At 37.8% G+C, this 23,519-nt stretch overlaps 2 protein-coding genes across 19 annotated transcripts in view; one reads left to right on the top strand and one right to left on the bottom strand.

Annotated features, from left to right (window-relative positions):
• The window catches only part of LOC141730099 (N(6)-adenine-specific methyltransferase METTL4-like), a 52,612-nt gene extending 52,463 nt beyond the window's left edge, over window positions 1-149 (bottom strand). For all 14 annotated transcript variants that reach the window (XR_012581551.1, XR_012581548.1, XR_012581547.1 and 11 more), the window contains exon 1: window positions 12-149. The gene's annotated coding sequence lies outside the window, so the exon portion shown is untranslated. The remainder of the gene's footprint in view (window positions 1-11) is intronic.
• On the top strand, window positions 120-17,657 carry LOC141730098 (kinetochore protein NDC80 homolog). Of its 5 annotated transcripts, XM_074546732.1 has the most exons (18): window positions 188-249; window positions 528-713; window positions 1,969-2,192; window positions 2,710-2,796; window positions 3,550-3,673; window positions 3,801-3,973; window positions 5,174-5,276; window positions 6,086-6,175; window positions 7,449-7,542; window positions 8,661-8,767; window positions 9,577-9,721; window positions 10,014-10,219; window positions 11,407-11,559; window positions 11,832-11,921; window positions 12,738-12,830; window positions 14,325-14,455; window positions 14,826-14,928; window positions 15,283-17,657. In XM_074546732.1, exons 3-18 carry the CDS (start codon window positions 2,092-2,094, stop codon window positions 15,403-15,405), a joined length of 1,923 nt encoding a protein of 640 aa, XP_074402833.1. In that variant the 5' UTR covers window positions 188-249; window positions 528-713; window positions 1,969-2,091; the 3' UTR covers window positions 15,406-17,657. The 5 variants fall into 5 exon arrangements, with proteins under 5 accessions (XP_074402832.1, XP_074402833.1, XP_074402831.1 ...); XM_074546731.1 differs by lacking the exon at window positions 528-713 and having other exon boundaries at window positions 120-249; XM_074546730.1 differs by lacking the exon at window positions 528-713 and having other exon boundaries at window positions 188-345.
• Window positions 17,658-23,519: the final 5,862 nt, after the last annotated feature.

The following is a 23,519-nucleotide window of genomic DNA, read 5'->3' as shown; positions in this document are numbered from 1 at the left end:
CAGACACTCACCGTGGGCACATCCAGGTCGCCGTCCAGCCATGGCCCTTCCCCGAGCCTTTCCGGGGGTGGAGCCTCCTCCTCTCGGTTTCCCCCGCTCCTCCTCCGCTCCGTTTCCCCCGCCCCTGGTCCCCGCCCGCGGCGCTGCCCGGCTCGCGGCCCCGCCGTGACGCAGTTCCGTGTGACGCCTGGGCCACGTCCGGGCGGGCGGATTTGAAATTGCGAGGAGGCGGCGGCGGCGGCGCTGGCGGTAACGGCAGGGCGGGGAGCGGGGGGCAGTGGCAGTGGCAGCACCCTCACTCCTTCACCCCCTCACCCCCCTAGGACAAGTGTCCGTGCGGCGGCGGTGAGTCCCGGGCTGCGGGCTCGCCGCTGAGTCCCCTCGGTCGCCTTCGGTGCGGTTTAGACGCGCTCTCAGGGCGAGCGGGTGGAGCTGCGCCCGGCTTTGCCGCGCTCTACGCTTTCTTGGTTTTTTTCTTGCTGGCATGTTGGCTCTGGCAATCTGCTCTTAAATCTCTGCTCTTTCAGAGTCCTGCCTTTTGTCAGCAGCTGTGTGGCCAGCAGCACCAGGGCAGTGACAGAGCCCTGTACGCGGCACTGGTGAGGCCGCATCTCCAGCGCTGCGGCCACGTCTGGGCCCGCAATTCATTGAGGGGCTGGAGCGTGTCCAGAGAAGGGCAACGGAGCTGGGGAAGGATCTGGAGCACAAGTCTCGTAAGGAGCGGCTGTGGGAGCTGAGGGTGTTTAGCCTGGAGAAAAGGAGGCTCTGGGGAGCCTTATCACTCTGGAACCACCTGAAAGCAGGCTGTAGCCAGGTGGGGGTCGGCCTCTTCTCCCAGGCAATAAGCGAGAGGACACGGTGTCAAACTGCACCAGGCTTTGGTGGGACAGTTGGAGGAATTCCTCCACAGAAAAGGCGATTACACACTGGAATGGACTGCTGTCGTGAATGAGTGTGTTAAGCTTGCTCAAACAACCACCACACATGCCCAGCGTGGTGGTGTAGTCAGTGTCCCTGGAGCTGTATAAGAAAAGGCTGGATATATCACTTAGTGCCATGGTCTAGCTTACAAGGTGGTGTTTGGTCATAAGTTGGACTTGATGATCTTGCAGGTCTTTTCCAACCTAATTGATTCTGTTATTCTAGAAGCTAATTGCTTGCTATGATTGTGAAAATTCATTCTCTTTGTGGTTGGTCCCAGTTAAAGTAATGGAATAATGCAGATTCTTCCCCAGACACAGTGAAAAATGCTGCCCTATGAATTGAGCTTGAGCTAAACTTCTGTTGTGGTTTGTGAGCAGTGGAACTGGAAGCAAAATGAAGCAACAGTTTATATTAATAATGTGTTTTGGTAACATCTGTAATAGAGGGAGTTTTTATTAGTTATAATTCAGTCATTTAAGCCCATCTCACAAATAAAGTAGAACGTCTTTAGAGGGCAGAAGCAGGCAATTTTTGTGACGTAATGTTTTGTGAGTTCTGTTTACTTCAAATTCCCCCTTAATGCCACAGGGGATAATGGTCTTAATATTCCAGTTTGATTTATATGCTGCATGCATATTCTGAAGAGAGCCATAATATTATCTCAGAATAGGTTTTCCAGTTATTGTGCTGTAATACTGGGAGATCAGTTGCAGAGGAATGGGCGGGCTCAGGACAAGAAGCTCAGGAGCTGATGTACAGCAGAAGCGCTGTAAGCAGTACTGGTGTACTCGTGGTAGTGTGGCCTTTTTCCCAGTGGACTGAAATGAAAAATTTCTCAAGCTCTTTTGCTTTTGGGACCTGTAGGTCTGAAATGACCAAATGTAAAGAAAGACAAAACAGTAGGTTTGGAAGAAACACTAACACTTTTTATCAATAAAATGGTTGATTTAAAGGGCTGTGGCTGCTCTTATATATTTGAGGATTCTAACACAATTTTTTTTCTTTCTTCTTTTTTTTTTTTTTTTTTTTTGGTCCAATGTACAGGTCTACTTGTTTATTCTGAGTCTTTGGAAAATCATTGTGGCATTTAGAAAAGAAAATACCCTTAGGTCCTGGATTTTCTGATACTGCTGGAATACTGAGGGATTGTGGTTTACAGCAGTCACAATGAGGCGAAGCTCAAGTATTGCTGGAAGCAGCAGTCGACAATCTATGATGGCACTGAGAGTGCAGGACACCAACAAGATGGGTCTTCAGACACCTCAGATGTAAGTCTGGCTAGTGATGTTGCTAAAAATAAGTATATAAAACTAATTCTGAAGAGATTTATTATAGTGTGTTTGAGTGTGAGTAGCAACTGAGGGGAAAAAAATAAGACAGTGAGAAGAAGGCTCCCTACAGCCAAGGGTGTTTGCACATGTGCTCCAGTTTTGTAAAAATACTTCCTTTCTGTATGAAACATGACACATGTACTTGTGTCATGTTTCAAATGTAACACTTTGTTACGTGTTTCTGAGGAGATAGCTGGGTGCATCAGTTAACCTTTCTAAGATGTTGGGGGATGAAGGTGCTTAGGAATATATGAGTGTTTGTATCACTCTTGTATGAGCTATGTATGGTCTATGCAGGGGTCTATTCCTATGTCTATTCCTTTTAAATATTCCTTAAATATTGTAGATTTTATTTACAGTCTTGTACTATAATACAAGTACTATAAGAGCTACTTACTATAGCTCTTGTATGAATTGGTAGAAGTAGTCACTTGAAACTTTTTGTGCTCCTCAGGAAGGACAGAAGCACCTTTGGGAAGCTGAGCAGGAGCAAACCTACATCTGGAGCTTCAGAAAGAAAAGTCAGCTGTTTTGGGAACAGGTATGGATAGCTTTTGTTGTCTGCACTGTACATTAAAACAAAAATGATCCTCTAATTTTGGTAATTTTCTTTCTTGACAGATTTTCACTATAGAGAATAATGGATCTGAGGCAAGCTGACCTTCAGGTCTGCCTTCCTCCAGTCCTTGATCACTAAACAATAATGCTGTGGAGTAGGAATTGCTTTGGGAGCTTTATTTTTTTTTTCTTTTGGGAATGATGTGCACTGCAGACCTTAAGAGTATCTCAATACATTTTCTTGTTTAAGAAGAATGACATTGGAAGTATACTCTGCATTAGTTTCCTCTCTCTGATACAAACTTTCCAAAACTCTATAATCTTTCTACTTAGCTCATGACTTTCTGTGTTATGGGTATCTTCTTGGTAGTACCCCATTGTTGCAGAGGTTATTCCTTTTAAATATTCCTTAAATAGTTTTAGAGTTTATTTACAGTCACCAACTTTATTTTTTTTCATCTTTGGGGTATTTTTCTGCTCTCTAAAAGTTTATTTCTTTCAATAAAATGAAGAAAGTATTCATCTAGGATGCAGTAATCTTTGTTGTACTTATGGCATTGTGACTTCCAGGTTGATGATGTTTTTCCAATGACCTTAAACAAAGAGAAAACTTCAAGTATCACTTTTTATAACAAATGCAAAGAAAACAAAGCTAGCAGTTGTTGTGACTTAAACATGAGGAGAGTTCTTCTTTCTATGTATTGTCACAAGGCCTGTATTTATTGTCTGTCCCTAGAGTGAGTGGGGCTGGAGGGTCACGCAGCAGCCAGTACGGTGTGTTTGGGACAGAAAAGATAAAGGATCCCAGGCCCCTTCATGACAAGACATTCATCCAACAATGTATCAAAAAGCTTTGTGAGGTAACATATTAACTTGTTCTGCATGTATGTTATGAGGTGTAAAATGTGCTAGTCAAAATGGTTATTTCCCTTGGTTTCAACTATAAATTTTATTTAGTGACTGGTATTCCGTGTTTCTTTTGCACAGTTCCTTGTTGAGAATGCTTATGCCCACAATGTTTCCGTGAAATCACTACAATCTCCATCAGTTAAGGACTTTTTAAATATCTTCACCTTTATCTACAAATTCCTCTGCCCTTCTTATGAACTGCCTGACTCAAAATTTGAAGAGGAAATTCCCAAAGTTTTTAAAGACCTTGGGTAAGATGATTATTGTTAGTTTCCTGGGCTGAATAGATATGCTATGGCTAGAAATTTAAAAGCTAAGAATTCTGCATTGATAGTTGGGGGGAATGGATAGGTTTATTTATTCAGATGAGACTCTAAAAGTAAAATGTTGTGATTGCTTTGTTTCACTTTTGTTTAATTTAACTCTAGGTTTACTCTCTGATTTTCAGCATCTGCTATACATTTTATATTTGAATTTACAGAACTATAAGCTCTGGGAATCTTGCATTGTCATGTAAAATTTAATTGATTATTTGTATAGAACTTTGGAGGACAAGGCACAATTTTCTTTTACAGACCTTTCTGTTCATTTTGTTAGAATCTAAGAACTAAAATTTCCAGAATTTTGGATCAAGACAATTTAATTTTAGTTTAAACAAATTTAATTTAGTTTAAAATATGTTTTCCTGCAATTTTTCTCATTCTGCTTTCAAAGCAGAATGTGGAAATAACAAAATTACTGTTGAGGGGCGAAAAACACTAAGTAGCTGAGTGGTTTGTTGCTGAATTTGTTCAGTGTTTGAAATCATTAATGCCCCAACACTGTCTTGGAAAGAAAATCCTCTGCCTCTTGATAACTGTGAACTTTCAGTCTCATTAAAAAAAAAAAAAAAAAGGGAATGTATACCCATGATGGTGTCAGAGTGCCAGGGCTCCTTAAATGTAGGTGCAAATCTTTTTTGTACACTTCTCAGCATTTTAATAAAGTTTTGTTTTAATCTATAACATTTGAAACTGCTGATATAGCTTAAAATGTTGAAAAGGATTACACTCTGCTGCACCAAGGGTGTAATTCTGGATAAAATTACTAATTCTGACAAGTCACTTGAAGTTTTGGGAGTTCAAGGAGCGTCTGGATGACACTCTTGATCATATGGTTTAGTTGTAGGCAGTCCTATGAGGAGCAGGGAGTTGGATTTGTAGATCCTTACAGGTCCCTTTTAAGCCTTGATATTCTATGAGTTGCAAAATGAGAAACCCATGATAATTGAATAAAATTGTGCTGTAAGAACTCAACTAATTTCCTTTGAAGTATAGTAGAATTGAGTTTGCTCTTCCTTCTGTGCGTTCATCTACATATAAAAATGTGCTGCTGTATTTTCAAAATGTGCTGGTTTGTTTTCATCACTGTCTTCCACAGCTATTAAAAATGTATCTTCTTTGGCTGTACAGGTACCCCTTTGCTCTGTCAAAAAGCTCCATGTACACTGTGGGAGCACCACACACCTGGCCTCAGATTGTGGCAGCTTTGTTTTGGTTAATTGATTGTGTCAAGGTAATGTTTGTCTTAAGATAAATATTTTCACTTTCCAGGCTGAAATATTAGTTTCAATACAGATTTAGTACATATTTTCTACAAATCTCTTTGTTTAACATATATGTTCTTAGCAGTCATCTGGGAGCTGACCCTTGGCCTAATGTTTTAGTAACTTTTAAAGTGAGCTTTTCATGTTATATTATGATAGGTTTTTTTCTTTACATGTATGCACTGGATAAATTAATGTATAAGAGGAGGTGGCAAAATGCTGATCTGTACATACAATAAACGTGAGAAGTTAATGAGTATAATCACTGAATGGAACGTGTATCTCCAGCGCAAATGTTGTGACATCTGCCATTCTCTCCTAAATTTGAAATCTAAGGATGGAATTTTCAATTGAAATTGTTCAAATGTCCTGTGATTCTGATACAGAGTGGCAAGTTTTCAGTTAGAGTGGGGTGTTTTTTACTTAATTTTGGTTTTGTTTGGTTGGTTTGGGTTTTTTAGTAGTCCTAACTGTTGTTGCTGCCAACTCAGGACTGAGCAAAATTTGGCATCTGTGACAGAAGTTGACCACTGCTGAATTGAGCGCCCAGGAAAACCCTGTCCTTTTTTGCTCAAAAGACACAAGACAATTTGGCAGTGTTGACTGTCTAGTTCATGCCTCTTTACCTGTGTGTTTAGTCAACTCAACACAGGTTCATTCCAACCTGCTTGCTGAAATCCTAATCCAGTGGTTCTCTGCTTCTTTTCACGAAAACTAGCATGGAAACTAATGGATGTCTTCATATTTGCTCTTTGTTGTGTGCACCTCTGCTTTTCAGCTGTACAATGCGATCAGGGAAAATGCACCATCGTTCGATGACAGACAGAGCTGGGGAGGAGAGACAGATGATGGAATTGTACATAATAAGGTATAATAAAAAGGAAATTAGAATCAGAATTGCTCAACTGGATTTTGCAGTGTGCTGTAACAACACAATTTAATTACAGTTTAGATTGCTGGGTCATGTATTTATAGATTCTGTTCCCTTTTATATTCACAATGCTTTCTAGGAGGTAGAGTAGTATTGTATAAAAAACCTGATCAACTATTTCCTGAGCAGGTATCATGATCAGTCTATTGGTGTAGACTGGGTATTAAACAAAATATTCTCTTTATTTTATATTCACCTTATTCTACAAGTATATACTGTTCTCCTTTGTAGAGAAAGGGCATCATTATGCTGTTTATTGTTTTAGTAGAGTTTCTGATGTATTTTCCTTTAGCACTCAAGACTTCTGAGGTTAACTGCAGTGCAGTGTAAAGACAGTGACTTCATTCTAAATATAGTGACTTGTGCCAATATCTACTCAGTTTACTATGTAAAAATTGGTTGTAAAGTTTTATTTCTGAGCCACAAAATAGGGTGGCAGTATAATTCGAGCTCTTAATCCAACAGTTTGCTTTCTTTTTAATTTATTATGGATTATTAGTACTACTCAGATTTAACTTGGTGTTAAATCACAGCAGGTGTTTGGAGAGGGTTGCATTATAAGCTAAAACACTTAATTAGAAATTGCAAAAAATCAAGTAAAATCATAATTTTGGACTAAGGTTACAACATGATGGTTGGCAAGTAACAATGCTTTTAAACTAAATACGTTCTTCTACATTGGCACTTATGCATATATATATAGATACAAAATTCACAATGCTGGTGTAAATGCTTCTGAAGCATCTGTGACTTAGTGTCTAGCAAATTCTTTTTGGGTAACCTTTCTTTAATTCTAGATAAGAGTACTTTGAGATCTACAGATCTGAATTTTAATGGTCATATTTATAGAAAAGGTCTGTTAAACAGACCTGCAGTTTCCATAAACTAGCCTGAGAGAATCATATGCATCAAGATGAACAATTCTTAAATATTCTACCTACAATCTTTGTTAAATATAATTGTTAAAAATACAGTATTTCCAGACCTTTCTTAGTGTGAATTATAGTTGTCTCCTTCTGCCTGAATATATAATCTGTTGACATTCTATGTTCAAAGGGAGGAAAAAAGTTTAATTTTACAAAAGTACAATCGAAGCATTAAAGATATTTTTGATGTCTGTTTAATTCAACTGATTGAGTAGCTTTAGCCTATCCAGACATTTTACAGGTCTTGGAATTGTTGAAATGAAAGATTTTTAAATTGTTTTCAGCTTTTCATGGACTACTGTGTGAAGTGCTATGATCTTTTCATGAAAGGGAGAGATACCTTTGAAGAGTTGGATGCTGAAGTCCAGTCAAAATTAAGTAAGTTTTCAAATTTTAAGTATTCAATTGTGTTACCGGTTTCTTTTCTCCTAGCATCAGTTTGTTCAGTTTACGAGTGAAAGTGATCTAAGGAAATCTGAAATACCTAAGTATGTTTCAGTTACTTCAACTTAATGCTCTCTTTATGTGTATTTTTAGCAGTACGGATGGATAGATCATGATCTGCTATCAGCTGTAGCTGTGTCACCTGATTTTTTTAATGTCTTTGTCACAGAAAACCAGTATATGATTCTTCAGATGTGAACTCCATCTATGCAGATGGCTCTTGTTTTTGTCTGGAAAAGTTAACAATTAAAAAAAAAGAAAATTATTTTCAGAGGATGCACAGCTGACAAGAAAGTTCAGCTTTTGAAAGATCTGAAAGCAGTCTGCAAGAGTTCCAAACTCTATTGTGAGGATTCTGTGTGTGATTCAGCATGCACCTGTGTTTGTCTTCAGGGAGGTAGAAAATTATTAGGGTTTTTTGACTCACTCATTTCACCACCTGCAGAAATACAAACACAATGTGAGAAAAGGAAGAAAAACATTTCTTACTTTCTTTGCTCTCCTATGAAAAGCCAGACCTAGAGCCCTTTGCAAAATGGAGCCATCAGTTGGAGAGGAAACAAGATACCACACTGTTACTGGATATTGGGAAAAAATAATCATCCCATTTTTTGGCAGAGCCAAATTAAGTTAGGGAAAAGATGACTCAAGAAGCAAGGAAGTATATGGATAAGAAAGAGGTTGTTAAGTAAGTTTGATTTGTTCTAGCTTCACAAGGTAGTCCTGACTTGTATACTCTCCTGTGGTGTGGGCTGTATGAGAGTTTGGAAACCCTTACCTCTTGAGAGTGACTTTGACATGAGAACTCTTTCTGACATAAAGACTGAGAAACCCATTTTTCTTCTTGTTTGTTCTGGGGTTTTTGCCTGGTTACATTTTAATGAAAGGTTTTTCTGGTAAGTTTCTTGGTTGTTTTTAGTTATTTTTTTAGTGTAAAATAATTATCCAGATAATGGGTATTTACTGTGCTGAAGCTCAAGTTCAGATACTCAAAATAGGTGGTGATATTGAGATAAATTTGTAACTCCTCTCTCTCTTCTGCTCTCCCACAGAGGATTTATTTAATATAGATCCATTCCAGATGGAAAGTTTAGAAGCTGAGAACAAAAGACTTCAAGAAGAGATTGCAAGACTAGAAAAAGAAAAGGAAAGTGAGCCGGTTAGTAAATTGTGTCTGTTTTTATGGTGGAGTTGAATTTTATAATATCGACAATTTCTGAATGAAGATACTTATGATACATAACAAAGGAAAAAATTTCAGTGCTTTGAGATTTTAATTAGGCCAGACTTTTACAGACTATACTATTAGAGAACAAGGCTTTTTTCTGTGGAATCTTCAGTAACTATTTGATAATGTGCAGGTATTTACAGGTAATAAGGTCTTATATTGACTGAAATATCAATAAAATACTTGAACCAAATTTTTTAATATAAATTTCAACCTTATTTTTTTCAAGTGTGTTGGTATTCAAATATGAGGCATGGGATTCAGTGGTAACAAATATATTGTATGGAAAATACTTTGCTTGAAAAGCTGGATTCTGCTTTTAATAAATCCTGAGTTTAAAAATGGGTTAGTGGCTGTGCAGGTGGGAAATTGAAATTGGTGCCAACTGTGCAAAATCTGCTGAGCTTATTCCTGGCTTTCCATGCCCCTGTTTCATCTGCCCTCCATGTATTATTAGAGTTAAGTTGTGGACTACCTGTAGTACGAATTGTCTAAAGCACTGTCTGATGCAAATGAGAGACATAATGCTGAAATGCAAGAATCTTTTCAGCCTTCTTTGCTGTTATTTTAAAGGTGTCTTGACTGGACTTAGCTGTCACAGGGATAAAAAATTATTAAAGTTCTTTAGTTTTATATTTGTGCTATTGATATTGATCAATTACTCTACTGTCTTATCTGGAAAGTGAAATCATTATTTTATATTTATCTAAGAGTGGTTGTTCTTTTCACCCATTTCCTAGGATCGTAGAGTAACGCTACGAAATGTGAAATCGTCCCTTCAAGCAGACGTCCAGAAATACCAGGCTTATTTGGCTAATATGAAATCTCATATATCCATCCTTGATCAAAACCTGGAAAGTGTTAATGATGAAGTTGAGACAGCAGGTAAGGAGGACTTGATCACAGTCAGGACAGTGAAGCTAGAAGTAGTCTTCAAATAATTGGAGTTCTTAGCTTGAGAGCAGAGCAAGGTACTTGGAGTAGCATGATGCTACAAATAAACTTTCCAGAATGGATTGCTAATAAAATTATTTTTTGTCTAATACTCTCTGTACACTGGAGTAATGAAATGGTAATGTTATGTAATAACTGTCATTTACTCATACAATACAGAGGTGAGGTTTATGTATATAGGCTGGTATTTTATGTCCATTTCACAAATGTTTTATGTACTTAGGAGCAGAAGTAGAAGCCATGAAGCAGGAGAATGCCCGGCTCCAGCACATCTTAGATAACCAGAACTACTCAGCTGCAGACATTGAGAGAATAAATCACAAGAGAAATGAGCTGCAGCAAACCATTAACAAGCTGAATAAGGAGCTGCAAGCAGAACGAGATCAGATGTGGAATGAAGAGATAAAATATGCTAGGAATAGAGACGCGGTATGTGAAAACCCCGCAACACTCAGAGGTGGCTGCCAGTTTTCATCATGCAAGCTTAAAATTGGAGTCTTGATAATTTCTTTCCTAAATAACCTAACACCACCATACGTGTATCTAACCAAGCAAAACTGACAAGAATGGCCTCTGTTTACAGTACCTCTGAAAAATGTTGCGCTTTTTTCCCTTTTTCTGTTTTGCACTTAATGAAAATGTACTTTTTTCCTGCATCGTAAGAGATGTGTCTAGAATATGAAGCATGGTCAGCTGGCACTGCTGTAGCATTAAGAGCTTTGATAACATTAGCATGCCATTGCTTTGGTAACACAAGAAATTGCAGGCTAATGTTAATATTTCAGAGCAAGGAAGTAAGGCATAACTAGTGAATTTGAATCAATAGCTTTGCATGCATTTAGGCCTGATTAGTTCTTTGTGTAGCAGTTGTAACATCTTTCAAGGGCCAAGTTCAATCCCTTCAAACAGAATGAAAAGATATAGTCCTGTAAGTGATGGGATTTAAAAGCTTTCTGCTTTGCCAATTGGAGAACTAAATAAAAAATTTCAAAAATGTTTGGTAGGATCACCCTTTATCAAGCACTTTTATCAACTTAAATCCTCAGGTGCAAGTATGAAGCATATAAAACCGGAAAAAAAAAACCCTGGGTTCTTTAACGTTTGCATTTAATAGCACTCATTAATTAGAAGTTAAAGCATTTAATAAGCTTTGTTTAAAGGCATGCTCAAGTTAGTTTGTTGTTAGGATGTGTGGCTGTGTAGCATTTCCTGTCAAAACTAATGAGAGAAGGCATATTGACCTTATAACTGATCATTTATTTAGTAGTATTTTCCAGCACGTTTTTAGTTCCCTATCAGCTAATTCTCAAAAACTTGAGGCAGGAAAAATTATGGCAGATGAATATAGAAAACCACAGGTGAAACCATTCAGTGTTCTCAGCCATAGACACTAAGAAACCTCAGTGTGCAAACTCTGAAAGAATCATAAACCAGTACCTAATGCAGCAAACTGCTGTACTGGCATTGCATACAGCTCTTGAATACTGTGGGGTAGCAAGGAATTATGGCTACAGAGAGCAACTCAGGAACTTGTTTAAAGTACTATATTAATACTTCTTGCTCAGCTTTTCACTTGTATCTCTTCTATGATTTGTGCCCTTTTCTCCTCTGAGCAGATTGAAATGCAACTGGCAGAGTATCATAAACTGGCTCGAAAGCTGAAATTAATTCCCGTAAGTGCTGAGAATTCCAAAGGCCACGACTTTAAGATTCAGTTCAATCCTGATTCAGGACCAAATTGCCTAGTCAAATACAGAACTCAGATCAAGGTAAGTAGAATCAACACTGAAGGCCTTAGATACGACTCACAAAAAAAATGTGTTTCTTTAGGAATGCTGGGAAGGTCTCTCAATCTCACAATGAAATGTCATTGAAAAGCTTGTTTGATGAGTCACCATAATGACATTGTAGTATGTGAAAGAGATTTGGTATTGGAAAGTACAGGAGCCTAAAAAAAATAAAAGGCAAAGATGTATTGGGGTGCATCTTGGTTCAAATTAGAAAATTGCATTTGTTCGATCTTCTTGTATACGTATAACAGGCTCCCCTCATGGAGATCATCAACGAGACTGAGGAAGAAATTAGTAAAGCCACTCAACGGAAAATTACTCTGGAAGATACTTTGGAACAGGTGAGTTAGTTAATGAAGATTAACACTAAGATACCAACCTTAAAACCTTATCTGCCTCTTTCATTCACCTTTTTGCATAGTTAAAGTGTGATGTGTTGGGTTGGTTTCTTGAATTACTTGGGGTTTTTCTGAGGACAAGTAGAGGGGGAGAAACTGTGAGAAAACTGCTTTTATTGTAATGGAACCTAAAAGTTTTTCTAAGAACTGAGGTCTTTGTTGGTTGAAATATCGTGTATTCCCTGAATTAAAGTTTATGCAGCTTACATATACTTGACCACAACCATTGCAAGTATTTGTTTCTACTAAGTTACCCATTCCAGTTGATTGTGTGGCTTACTATCACCGACAAATTGTCATCAGGAAGATTTTTAGTACTATTGGATTTGGGACAGATTGGATTTGGGACAGATTGAAAGAAGGAGAATTTTATTTCCTCGTTCTTCTGCCTTCTACCTGAGCATGGTGTTATGTGGTATGGAATGTCCTCTTGGCCAGCTGGCCTCACTATGCACCTTCCCAGTCTCTTGCCTATCCCTACCCTACTCAGTGAGGGGCCCTGGGAAGCATAGAAAGCCTTGGAATGCTGTGTTAGCACTATTCAGCAGTAGCCAAAACTTTGGTGTGTTACCAACACTGTTTTAGCCCCTGATCCAAAACAAAGCATAACATAGGCTGCTATGAAGAAAGATAATGCCATCTCAGCCTAGCCTAGTTTAATTGTTTAACCTGTTTAACCAGGTGTGGTTTGTGATGGCATGGATTTATATGTTGGAATTCTTTTTGAACCATACTTCCTTGTTTATGTTTTCATCCTAGGTGAATGTAATGCTAGAGGACAAGAAACGCAGTGTGAAAATGCTGACAGAAGAAGCTGAAAAGCTGGATGATCTTTACCAGCAGAAGCTTAAGGTAGAACTTCTTACACCTTGATGACAACTTATCCTTAACGATACCCTTATCCTTAATTTTTGTATTTATCGATAAATTTTTGGGTTGCATTTTTGTTTGGGCTTCTGCCTCTGCCTTCTTCCTTCCCTCTTAGAGGATTTTTTCATTCTTTTCAGAAAAGTGATTTGACTGCCACCTTAACTGAATCAATTTTCACTTTCTTGTAAGAGAATCTGGCATCATACTGTAGCAGATCCTGTAAATCATAAATTCCTGCATCCAGTAATAAAAGCAGCAACAATCATCTGACCTCAGGATGTCTCCGGGCATGTGCTTGAAGGAAATTTTAGGATTAACAGAACCTGTCTTGTCTAATCAATTTGTATATAATAAGTACATTTACAGTTTTCAGTAAACATGTTTAATCAGCTTCTGTAAAAACTAAGGAAAACATTGACCAAAAGCATGTTAAATTGTTTTAATGATCTCAAACTGTTACTTCCTTTAGCTTCCTTTGCCAGCACAGGAGCAGTCCCTATTCTTTTCCCCACTTGCAGTTCAGCAACAAAACATAACCACCCTCTCTGTTAACTGAGTGGCTATTTTGGTACCTCCCAACTTCTCTGACAACACTGCTTTAGTGGGACTGTGGTGCCCTGCAGAAAAATGTTCTTTGAACTACGCCAATGTTTACCACATATGCTCCTGTAAATCCAAACTCCTGTGCTATAGCCATGAAACAGGGCTATTTCACTGCTAATACCTGCTGAGGCAGGTGTATATATAGGTATATAAAGGCAATTAATTTAGTTTCTATTTTTCAAAACCACAGGACATTTAGCTTTTGATCTGTGCTTTTGCATATACTTTTCTCTAAAGTTAAGCTCATAAAATACACACTTGCCACCAGACACTTAGTCATGTAATTCCTCTTCTAATTTTTAAAATGCTGTTTGTAAGTCTTAAGTATTAAAATTATTTTTGAAGGATGATGTTTCAGTAATCTATCAAAATTGCATGTTGAGTTGACGTCAATTTTGTTTGGTTTTGTGGACTGTATAGCATCAACAGTGTCATTCTAGAAGAGATGATTTGGAATTGTACTATTTCAGACAAAAAAGAAAAGCTATTTTCTTACTCAAATGTGGTTGTATTTTTAACCTAGAAACAGTTGTTCATAATGTGCCATTTCTAAGCTATTTAGACTATCTAAACAACACTTTTTGAGCTTTAACTCTGAAGGGAAAGTAGCTGCAACACAGGCCTTTAAATGTGGTTAAAGGAATAAAGAGATGGTTAGGCTTATTCTGGGATGGGGATGATACAGAAAACAGCTGAAACTTCAGGTTTGGGAGGGATATCCTTGGGGTTTTTTTTCAGCTCTGAACTTGGAACTATTTGAGTGAATTTTGAATTCAAGTATTAGGATACAATCAGGTAGTAGAAAGAAAAAAGGAACCAAATTATACCTGAGAGAGGCCATTTTTTTTTTCTTCTCCTTCCTTATGACAACAGGAGATAGAAGAAGAAGACAAGAAATGTGCAAATGAACTGGAATCGTTAAAAAAGCATAAACAGTTACTTGAGAGTGGTGTCTATGATGGGCTCAGTGAAGCTACAAATGAATTGCATGATCACCAAAGACAGTAAGGCTCCTAACTTCCATGTCTGCCTTGTTTATTTTGGTTTTTAAGGATAAAGATATTTTCTTGAATGTAACATAAAGTTGTTTCAGCAGGTATCCATCTCAGTGTGTTAATTTCACAAGTTAACAACTGAAAGATGTTTCTCCTCAACAGTATTTTGCTAAAATATTTGTCTGCTGTATCAGAACTCCTGTTTTCCGCATAAGGGTTTTTCTTTGAGTATTAATATATTGTAACTTGGTTCAAATTAATACTAATGGAAAAAAAAGTATGGCTAAACGTGATGATAAATCAGACTTGAAGTGATTGTTTTAAATGTCAGGAATTCTCTAATTATGGACACGATCTTCTGAGTATCTTTACCTTTTAGATATCAAGTCGTTTTGCAAACAACAACAGAAGAGAAGAGAAAAATTGATGCTAACTTGAGTCGTCTTATAGAAACAGTTGCTACTCATATAGAATCTATAGTGGTAAGCTAAAATTTGATATTCAGAATTAAATCTCTCTAGAGACATTTTGCAGTTAAGCACTTGGAAATTAGAGCTTACTCTTTCTAAGGAAGTATCAGTTATTTAGCTGCTACTAAGTCTGTAGATTCTAGTTAAATTTTCTGACAAAATCTTTGGTGTAAATAATCAGAATTGATTGTTAAGTTTCAGCAGTAATATCCTGTCAGGTTAAACCTGCTTCTGATAGATGTCTTTCAGGAAAGTGTTTAACTGAAATCAGTTAACCTATGCAATGACTGCTTAAAATGCTTTAGCAGAATCAGGAAAATACAGACTGTGACAGAGCTAATAAAGCTTTCTGTACCTCTTTTCTAGAAATACCTTGATGAACAGAAGGTGAGAATATACAGAGACGATGAAGAATTCATGCCTGAAGATCAATTGTCAAACTTGACCAGCATCCTAGACAGTTATAAAAAGAAGGCTGAAAGTGTCTAATCACTAGAAAGATGAAGATAAAAATGTTGCATTTCTGAAGCTCTCATATGGGGCCTTCTAAAGGGATGGGTACTTACCTTTCAGTGTTTAGCACTGAAACTGATTTAAGTGGAAGAAAGAAATTTTGTTTTGTTGACACAAATACATTTAAGAATTAAACAATATATTTGCATTTTCTTAAATGCTTTGCTCAGACTTTGTACTTTCAATAGCATATCTATGTGTTTAGGGCACACGCATCACAGACAGTTCACATCCTTCCCCAAGCCTTATTTTACTAGCAAGACTAAATGTCAGTGTCTGTCTCCTGCTTGTTCAGTTACCTATGAAACTGCACAGAGACACCTCTTCCATGAGTAAAAAATCAAAACCTCTCTTGATAAGATTAGTCCTTGTATAGTAGCCTTGTAAATAATCTAGAAAAAGAAACACAGTAGTTTGAAAACCAAGCTTTGTCTTTAGCTGCTCATACTCCCAGATGAAACTTCACTGAACTTCTTGAATATATATACCAGAGAAAGCTCTAAATAGGACATCATATGAATTCTAGCTGTATATCTAATCACTTGTAGGTCTGGTGCATGTTAGATACATCAAAATGGTCTAAAATATCTGTATTCTTCTTGTTAGGCCGGTTGGACAGATTTTGATGTTTCCTCAGGAAAGTAACAGTAAAATTAGTGTATGGGCAGCTCTGGTCCAAATACTTTAAAGAAAGTGGATCAATGGTATGTGAAAGTAGTACGTTTTTATCTATTCTGTGTATAATTTTGTGTTAAAAAATAAATAAAACCCAGCATTCATATCTTGGATAGTTTATGATGGTATTTCCTATTAAAAGCATTGAAGTATTTGAGTGTTGTTTTTATAGATCAGACATTTAAATATACAAAGATAAAAACAATTTTGCAGTTATTTAAAGGCATTTAGCAGCTGATAAATAAAGAAAGCTGCTCCTTAATTCTACAATATTTGAATGCAACACGGATCCCTAGGATATATTACAAAACTTGAGTTAGACTATCTAAACACAGACTGAATTGTCTAATTCTAGGCTATTTTTGCAGAATGACTTTAAAACTCAGTTGTTCTTAACATAATGTGTGAATCTTCTGGCCCTGGTAAGAGTATTTTGTTTCAGATATAATATTGATGACATTATTTAAGCTTCTAATTTTTTGTTCCTTTTTTATACTCCAGAATTCTAATTTGACAGCTAGAAAAGTCTTCTGATAGCTGGGAAGTTTTTATGCTTTCTTTTGTTGTCCTCTTTTCTCTTATCTTTACAGACTTCCGTTTTGTTTTCTGTAACAAACTAGTCTTTACTACATCCCTGTTCCTTCTCTTTAGATGTTTTTTCCTTTTGTGATCTCTTTTAAGATTTTTGTTATCTAAAGCAAGGTAGCAATCTAATGGAGCAAAACTGAGCTTTTGATGAGAGCCACATTCCTTTAAACTATGTGCTTATTTAGGGGCGATGCTCTCTCTTGACTCCCCCATACCTGTTTATCTCTGCTTCTATAACTGACCTTGTGTTTTTAGCATCTGTAGGTTCCTTGCCATGTGCAGCAGTCAGTTCATTAAATGAGAGCAAAATAAATGGCATTTCCAAGGGCTTTATATTAACCCTAATGAACATGGGTCAAAATCAAAATCATGATGCCTTTGCTTAATGCACTGGCCAATGTAATATTCTGAAATTAAAGTAGTCCAAATAATTTCTAAAAATTAACGTTAGTATCATTGACAATGTGTTTTTGTTATTGGTCTGTCAGTTAACCTAAACTGCCTTTAGAACTACCTCAAATTTGGATCCAGGTTCTGTAAAATACTGTAGGGCTGTGTGTTATAATCCACCAGATCAACATCAGGCAATGTTTACTTGGTACTATGTCTTCATAATTTAAAAATTGAGGGAATTTTTTAATCCTCGTTTAACATGTTTTCTCTGTGATATTGAAAGTCAGGCAGTTGTTTTTGATTTGTGTTCTGGAATATGGCTTCTAAATTTAGGCAGTAGGCACTAGAACATAATTACTGCTTTTGGTTTTGTTTCTTCATTGGAATATAAAGTCTTAATGAGAAAGTACCACACCACCTGTACATTTCAGTAGTATGAGTAATTTGTAAATGTTGGCTCTTGTATGGATCCAGTTGCCTCATTTAGTGCTAGTATACCTTTTGTACAGTTTAATGTGCCAATTTTTGTATTCTTACACTCAATAAAATTTCTTATTCCTGTTTGTATAAAAGACTGATCCTTACTGCAAGTGTAGAAATATGACATAAAATCCCAATCATCTGACTTTCCTTGACAAACTACATAATCATTTTAGCAGCAGGTACTAACTCCCTGCCTCTCCTTGCTATTGTACATGCATTGTGTAGAGGAAAAATAAAATGCAGAAACATCTTCATGTAAGTTTTAGAGGAATAAAAATTGCTTTAACCTTTTTAAAAATAGATTGCTATTTAAAAATTCTTAGGAGCATAGGGCCAAGCTGCTTTGACAATGATTCATGTAGTATCCTTTTAGCATTAATCTCATGAACCAACCTTTTGCTATCTTCATATCACATAAGTATTTCCTTTACATGACCACTCTTGCATCTGCTTTATTATTATTATTTAGGTATAAAAAATAACAGTTGATGCTGGATGTCTGTAGCTTCTTTTCTCTGGCAGAAGTTGTTTTTTTCATTTTTTGTTGTCAGAAACTCATCACCAACAAGAACATGGTAGTTCTTTTTTTGGAGTATTTCTTGAGTGCGTCAAGTAGATTCATTCAGGTTGGAAAGAGCTGCTAATTTCATTGAGCCCTGCTGTTAATCTAACAGTGCCCAGTCCACTCAACCACGTCTCTGAGTGCCACATCCTCATGACTTAAAAATGCCTCCAGGGCTGGTGATTCAACCATTTCCTTGAGCAGCCTGTTCCAATGCTTGACAATTCCTGCTGTGAAGAAATTTTCCTAATAGCCAATTGAAACCTCCTCTGCTGCAACCTGTGCCTGCTCAGGCTTTAGCTTTGCAGTGTTTTATATGAGGCTTCTGCAATTCTCTTCACTGATTTTGCCAACAATAAAGCACGGCATGCCTATGCAAGCCTTTAGTTCTGAGCTGAGTAACAATTTGTGCTCTGTGGCTCTGTAATATTTCCAATAGCTTGCCGGCTCTGGCCTTTTATGGGAGCTCTCATCCCTGCTCCAACTTTAGTGGTAGAATTAAAAAAAAACTATATTTTTTATGTTCTTTTTTTAAACAGTAAGGAAGAAGAAAAAGTCAATAGCTGAAGACATTCCCTTTTCACTAACATGGGCAACACCCTCAGTGCAATGCTCTAGTAAAAAAGGAAAACTCTGGTCTCATGCTAAATGACTGTAAAGCAATGGAAATTTTGTTAACAAGGGTATTGCCTATTCATTGCTAATTACATGTTATATGGTATACAAGTATTTTGAGCGCTGCAATCTCTGAAGAGACTATATATATATAATCTTTCCATTCTTCTTCAGGGTGCTCTTGTTTGCTTAATACTGGAAACCTTAATGTGTCCTTCAGAGCCAGATAACCTTCCTCTTTTGGCAGTAGTACAGAACAGGGAATTTACCTGTTTTTTCAATATTTCAATATTTTTCAATATTTCAATCTTCCTGTCTACAGATTTTTGGCTGTGAAAATATTCTGGTATGATGAAATCATGTATCATTGAGTCTTTTTTGCTTGCAAAGCTCTCCATCATATAGGGCCATTGAATCTTCATCAGGATTTTACATTTTAGGTGCTTGTTGGAAGTTTTGATGGTATTCATCCCTTTTTTAGAAATGGAAGAAGCACAGAAGACACGAAGGCCTCAGTGTCCCCCATTGGATGAGGGACTATCAATATCTTAGCCAATATCATATCTAAAGGATGTGCACTGACATCTTCAGCATTTTTAGCTCTCTATCAGGAGATTCACAGAGTCCTAACATTCAGCCTGAGGAAACTCCTAATTTTGCAGGCCTTTTTTTTTTCTTTTTTTTTGGTAGGACTTGATCTGTTTACAGGATTTTTCTAGACATGACAGATGTCAGCTCTGTTATCCACTGCTGCCCACTGGAGAGTGGACCTTTTGTGAACTCTGGTTCATAAAGGTCTACCAGTCCCAGTATTTGCCTGAGGTAGACAGGATCACTTGTCTGTCTGCAGGGTGATTGGTTGCACTGTCCCTCCATTACAGAAGTTCTTATCAACAGCTTCACGATAACAAGGAGCCTTTGTGATGTGTGGTCTGTATGTTGTTTTCTCTACCACCTCATGCATGAGACCAGTTTTAACTGGCAGTGACCTGATAAGCATTTTAGTCTCTTTCAAGAACCCTTTGCACAAGGCAAAGATTTAAAAGGACGTCTGTTACTCTAACTTCACCTCTAAAGAAACATTTATTGGTCTGGCAAGACTCCAAAGCAAAAGGAAAGGTGATGGAATGTGTATAAGTATTTTGAAACAAGCAAGATGTATGTCATTTTATTTTATTTTGATCCAGGGATTCAGAACAGTGCATGCCTTTGTATTGGTAGATGTTATGTGGTTCTGAGAACGCTGAACACTAGCACAGTCATGCATGACAACTGGTATGCCCAGCTGAAAGGCATTCACTATTCTGCCTGGTAAAGAGCTTCTGGAGTTACTAGTTCTAATTATCTGGAAGGTCTTGATTAGCAATGGAAATTACATTACATTTGAAATGCAGAGTGGACACCAAACAATGGGGTCTGCTTGACTACTGCTGGGTAGCGACTTATCATCTTCTTCCCCCTCCCAAAGGTTAGGCCATCACTCATAACAAAGTCATAAGAAAAGCTGAAGAGTTGAGTCACACAAGACAAGAAAGCAGTCACAGGTTGCATGGTTCAGGCAAGTTTAGGTATTTTAAGAGAAAATCACTCCCTTGAAAGATATAGAATTGTAAAGGTATAAACAAGAAATCAAGGAATGACAATTCAGCATTAATGAGGATCTCTTCCAGCAATTGCTAGATGGCTTGATTCTGCAGAAGCTACTCCTCAGGTCTTTTATTATGGATTCTGAGAACACAAATACTTAGCCTAGAAGCTCCTTAATTACCATCTGTCTTTTGTGTGTGCTTGTATTTGGTTTGCATGGCCAGGTTTTGGTAGCAGTGGGACTACAGGGGTGGCTTCTGTGAGAAGCTGCTGGAGGATTCCTCCATCTCCAGCAGAGCCAATGTCCAAGGCAGCTCCGAGATGGATGTGCTGCTGGCCAAGGCTGCGCCAATCAGAAATGCTGGCAACACCTCTGTGATAAAATATTTAAGAAGACAGAATTAAAGGTTATTATACAGCGGAAATTGTAGCCAGAGAAGAGCAGAGTGAGAATATGGGAGAGGAACACCCTGTTAACACCAAGGTCAGTGGAAAAGGAAGGCAAGGAGGTGCTCCAAGTCTGAGATTCCTCTGCAGCCCATGGTGAGAACCATGCTGAAGCAGGCTGTCTTCCTGCAGCCCATGAAGGTCCACGGGGATGCTGAGATCCACCTGCAGCCCATGGAAGAGACCAGCACCAGAACAGGTGGATGCCCAAGACTTGGCTGTGAACCCATGGGAAGCCCATGCTGGAATAGGTTCCTGCCAGGGACCTGTGCAGAGAAGAGCCCACACTGGAGCAGGTTTCATAGTGACCCTGTGGGGGGCCCACACTTGAGTAGGCTGTGCCTGAAGGATTGCACACTGTGAAAAGATGACCTACATTCCAGCAGTTTGCAGAGAACTGTTTCCTGTGGAAGTGACCCCATACTGGAGCAGGAGAAGGACTGATCAGCATCAGGAATAACGTGTGATGAACTGACTGTAAACCCCCATTCCCTGTCTCCTTATGCCACTGAGGGGGGGAGGTAGAGCTGGGAAGGAGAGAAGTGTGGGGGGAAGGTGTTTTTAAGGTTTATCTTACTTTTCATTTTACTTCTTACCTGCTTGGGTTCGGTTAGTAATAAATTTAATTAATATCCCAAATTGGAGTCTGTTTTGCCCGTGGCTGTATTTGGTGAGCGATCTCTCCCTGGCCTTATCCCAGCCCATGAATTCATTGCATTTTCTCCCCCCTGCCCAGCTGCAGAGGGGAGTGAGACACTGGCTTTGGTAAGTGTCTGGCATCCAGCCAGCATCAACCTACCACAGTGCTACAACAAAAACTGTGCTTATACATGCTTGAAGAATTTCTGCATGGCAAAACACACCCATAGTGACAAAGACAGGGCAATGGTTACTGTGTGACTATCCCAAAATCCAGAGTATGAGGCAATGCCGTGCAGAAACATGTGACAAATAACTAAGCAGTCAACTGGAGTTGCCCAGGCTTTCTTAGAGTCCATGGTGCCACTGCTACTGGAGCTTGTGATGAAAACACTCCTTGAACATTCAGAAGAAAGCAGCCAGGGGAAGGGAAAGGGTTAAAAAGAAGAGTGTAAAAAAGACCGTTAAAAGCAAGGTAATTGGAAGAGAAAAAGGAGGAAGCAGCCTTCAAAAAAATGCTCAGCTACAAAACACCTGGAAGACACTCAGCTAAGACCACAGAACAGCAAGAGCAATTTGAATGGAAAAGCACAGGGTCTTACATATGAGGCAGGATCTTCTCTGTGACAACGTATTTATCAATTTTCCTATTTCTTACACATTTTATGGGAGAGAATTATGTCTTTGATCCCAGTCTTTTAAGAGTGTGATTGGAGGGATTTCTTCAGACATGATCTTAAAGATCGTTGCATTCACAGCATCAACAGTGTTTTATTAGAACAGTAATGCTTGAAGACATAAATCTTATACTGCAACAGCCTTTTCACAAATTAAAAATTGTTTTCTCCCAATACATGTTCTCATGTATTTGTTCAAGAATCATTCTTTGTCTACAGAGAAAGAAATTTTTTAAGGTTTGATACATCCTTATTAGTTTTCCATGAGAGAGTTGACTCTGGAACTCACAAGGTGCAGTGGATTGCCATCCAACTTATTTCATGACCACTGAATATTTGGCTGTATTCATTTGCCCTTGTCAGAGGTGAATGACAAGAGCTTCTTGCTGAGAGCAGCTTCTTGCTGAGCTTTTCAGAGAAGTTCCCTGCTATTGCCATGGTTTCCCTCAAACAGTTACATGACAATCCTAGGAGAGCTGACAGTCTAAATCCTACAAGTATCCATCTAGTGTGGTGTCCTCCTTCCAAATATGTCTTTCAAAAATAGTGCAAAACACTACAATGATCAGATATGGAATAACTTGCTTTCCAACTTAAACTCTTCCTACTCAGTAATATTTGGATATTTTATTCTAAGGCCAAAGTATATGATATGAATATCTATCGGGAATAATTTAATTCTTCATTTTTCTAGTCCTTTATCTCTTTTCTATTCATAGAAAGAAAAAATTGTTTTAAACTTCACTAAATTATGCATTCTCATTACATATTTCATAGCTCAATCCAATGTTTTATGAAGAGTAGATCTTCCTGTCTGTTCTGCATGTTTCTTAATATAACTCCATGTTCCTTCTTTCTTTGTGAGATATACTAGAAGGTCCTGATTATCTTTCCTATTTTTATACTTTTAACATAATACTTTCTTTGTTTTATAATCCTATTCCTCTTAGGCATGCTCTCCACAACTATTTATAGCCCATCTGTAGTCATCAGAGCCTTTATTTCTACTGGATTTTAACGAGCACGTCACTTCGTATTTTTCTTAATGAAAATGAACTGTGAGAATCTACATGAGTTTTACTCACAAAGCCCAGCTGACAGACTTAATTTGGACCGCAGGAGGTTGAACTAATGGTTTGTTGTCCCTCCCCTTTCTGCACCATCTCTCTCAGTTGCCTTTGATTTTTAAAATTTAACTAAATCTTTTAGCACATCAGTCAGGTATTTCAGAACCATGGACTGTGTTTACAGTCCTCTCAACTTGACTAAGTAGATTGTGTTTCACAAATTTTGTCACTTTATTTGCTCACTAATTTTTGTCAAGTTACTGAGAAGCAAATAAAAAAAATTTACTAGATAGCACTTCAGTAACCCACTTCTCTATATCTATCTTTGTTTTCATGTTATGATAATTAATTGTTTAA

This window comes from Zonotrichia albicollis, chromosome 9, assembly GCF_047830755.1.
Source record: "Zonotrichia albicollis isolate bZonAlb1 chromosome 9, bZonAlb1.hap1, whole genome shotgun sequence".
In the NCBI taxonomy this organism is placed as follows: Eukaryota; Metazoa; Chordata; class Aves; order Passeriformes; family Passerellidae; genus Zonotrichia; species Zonotrichia albicollis.
Note: the sequence above shows the minus strand (reverse complement) of the source record. Positions and strands in the feature narration are given on the sequence as shown.

Excerpts from the sequence above, each read along its gene's own strand:
- LOC141730098 (XM_074546731.1), top strand. The coding sequence starts at position 2,092 with ATGAGGCGAAGCTCAAGTATTGCTGGAAGCAGCAGTCGACAATCTATG. Across the intron at positions 6,176-7,448 it reads ATGGAATTGTACATAATAAG|CTTTTCATGGACTACTGTGT; the intron begins GTATAATAAAAA and ends AATTGTTTTCAG. Across the intron at positions 11,560-11,831 it reads AATACAGAACTCAGATCAAG|GCTCCCCTCATGGAGATCAT; the intron begins GTAAGTAGAATC and ends TACGTATAACAG.